General features: G+C 65.1%; 1 protein-coding gene across 1 annotated transcript in view; it reads right to left on the reverse strand.

The window, feature by feature from the left end:
• The window catches only part of LOC121341205 (glycogen phosphorylase, muscle form-like), a 16,408-nt gene extending 15,961 nt beyond the window's left edge, over positions 1-447 (reverse strand). Inside the window, 1 exon segment of the mRNA XM_041414547.1 lies at positions 73-447. Coding sequence (XP_041270481.1) covers positions 73-434 — 362 coding nt within the window. The 5' untranslated portion in view covers positions 435-447.
• Positions 448-631: the final 184 nt, after the last annotated feature.

The raw sequence follows: 631 nt of genomic DNA on the forward strand, positions 1-631 counted from the left end.
CCCCCCAGGACCCCCTTTTTCCTATCTGGGGGTCCTTTAGTTATAGCACTGTTGGGTCTGCAGCCCCCGGACCCCTCCAGGACCCCCAAAATCCCCCAGGACTCCCCAACCCCCATTTCGGACTCTTCCTCATTATGGCACTGCTGGCTGTGCAGCCCCCAGACCCCTCCAGGACCCCCCCAAACCCCCACCTTGGGGTCTTTCTCGTAGTAGTACTGCTGTGTCCGCAGCCAGCGCCCCACCAGGTGGTCGCGCACGGTGTGTGCCAGCGCCATGTAGTAGTCGCGCGATGTCGCGACATTGCGATCCTTGACGAGGGTGAAGTGCAGGTGCCGGTTGAAGTTGCGCTTCAGCTCGCCCACGTTCTCGGGCCCCGCCAGGCCCCGCACGCTGATCTGTCGCCGCCGGTCCTCGTCGCTCAGCGGTCGCGACATGGCGACAGAAATGGGGGCGATGTCGCGACATTGCGATCCTTGACGAGGGTGAAGTGCAGGTGCCGGTTGAAGTTGCGCTTCAGCTCGCCCACGTTCTCGGGCCCCGCCAGGCCCCGCACGCTGATCTGTCGCCGCCGGTCCTCGTCGCTCAGCGGTCGCGACATGGCGACAGAAATGGGGGGGGAGGATCGAGGGGG

Source organism: Onychostruthus taczanowskii, unplaced genomic scaffold (genome assembly GCF_017590055.1).
Source record: "Onychostruthus taczanowskii isolate IOZ18803 unplaced genomic scaffold, ASM1759005v1 scaffold452, whole genome shotgun sequence".
NCBI classification, from domain to species: domain Eukaryota; kingdom Metazoa; phylum Chordata; class Aves; order Passeriformes; family Passeridae; genus Onychostruthus; species Onychostruthus taczanowskii.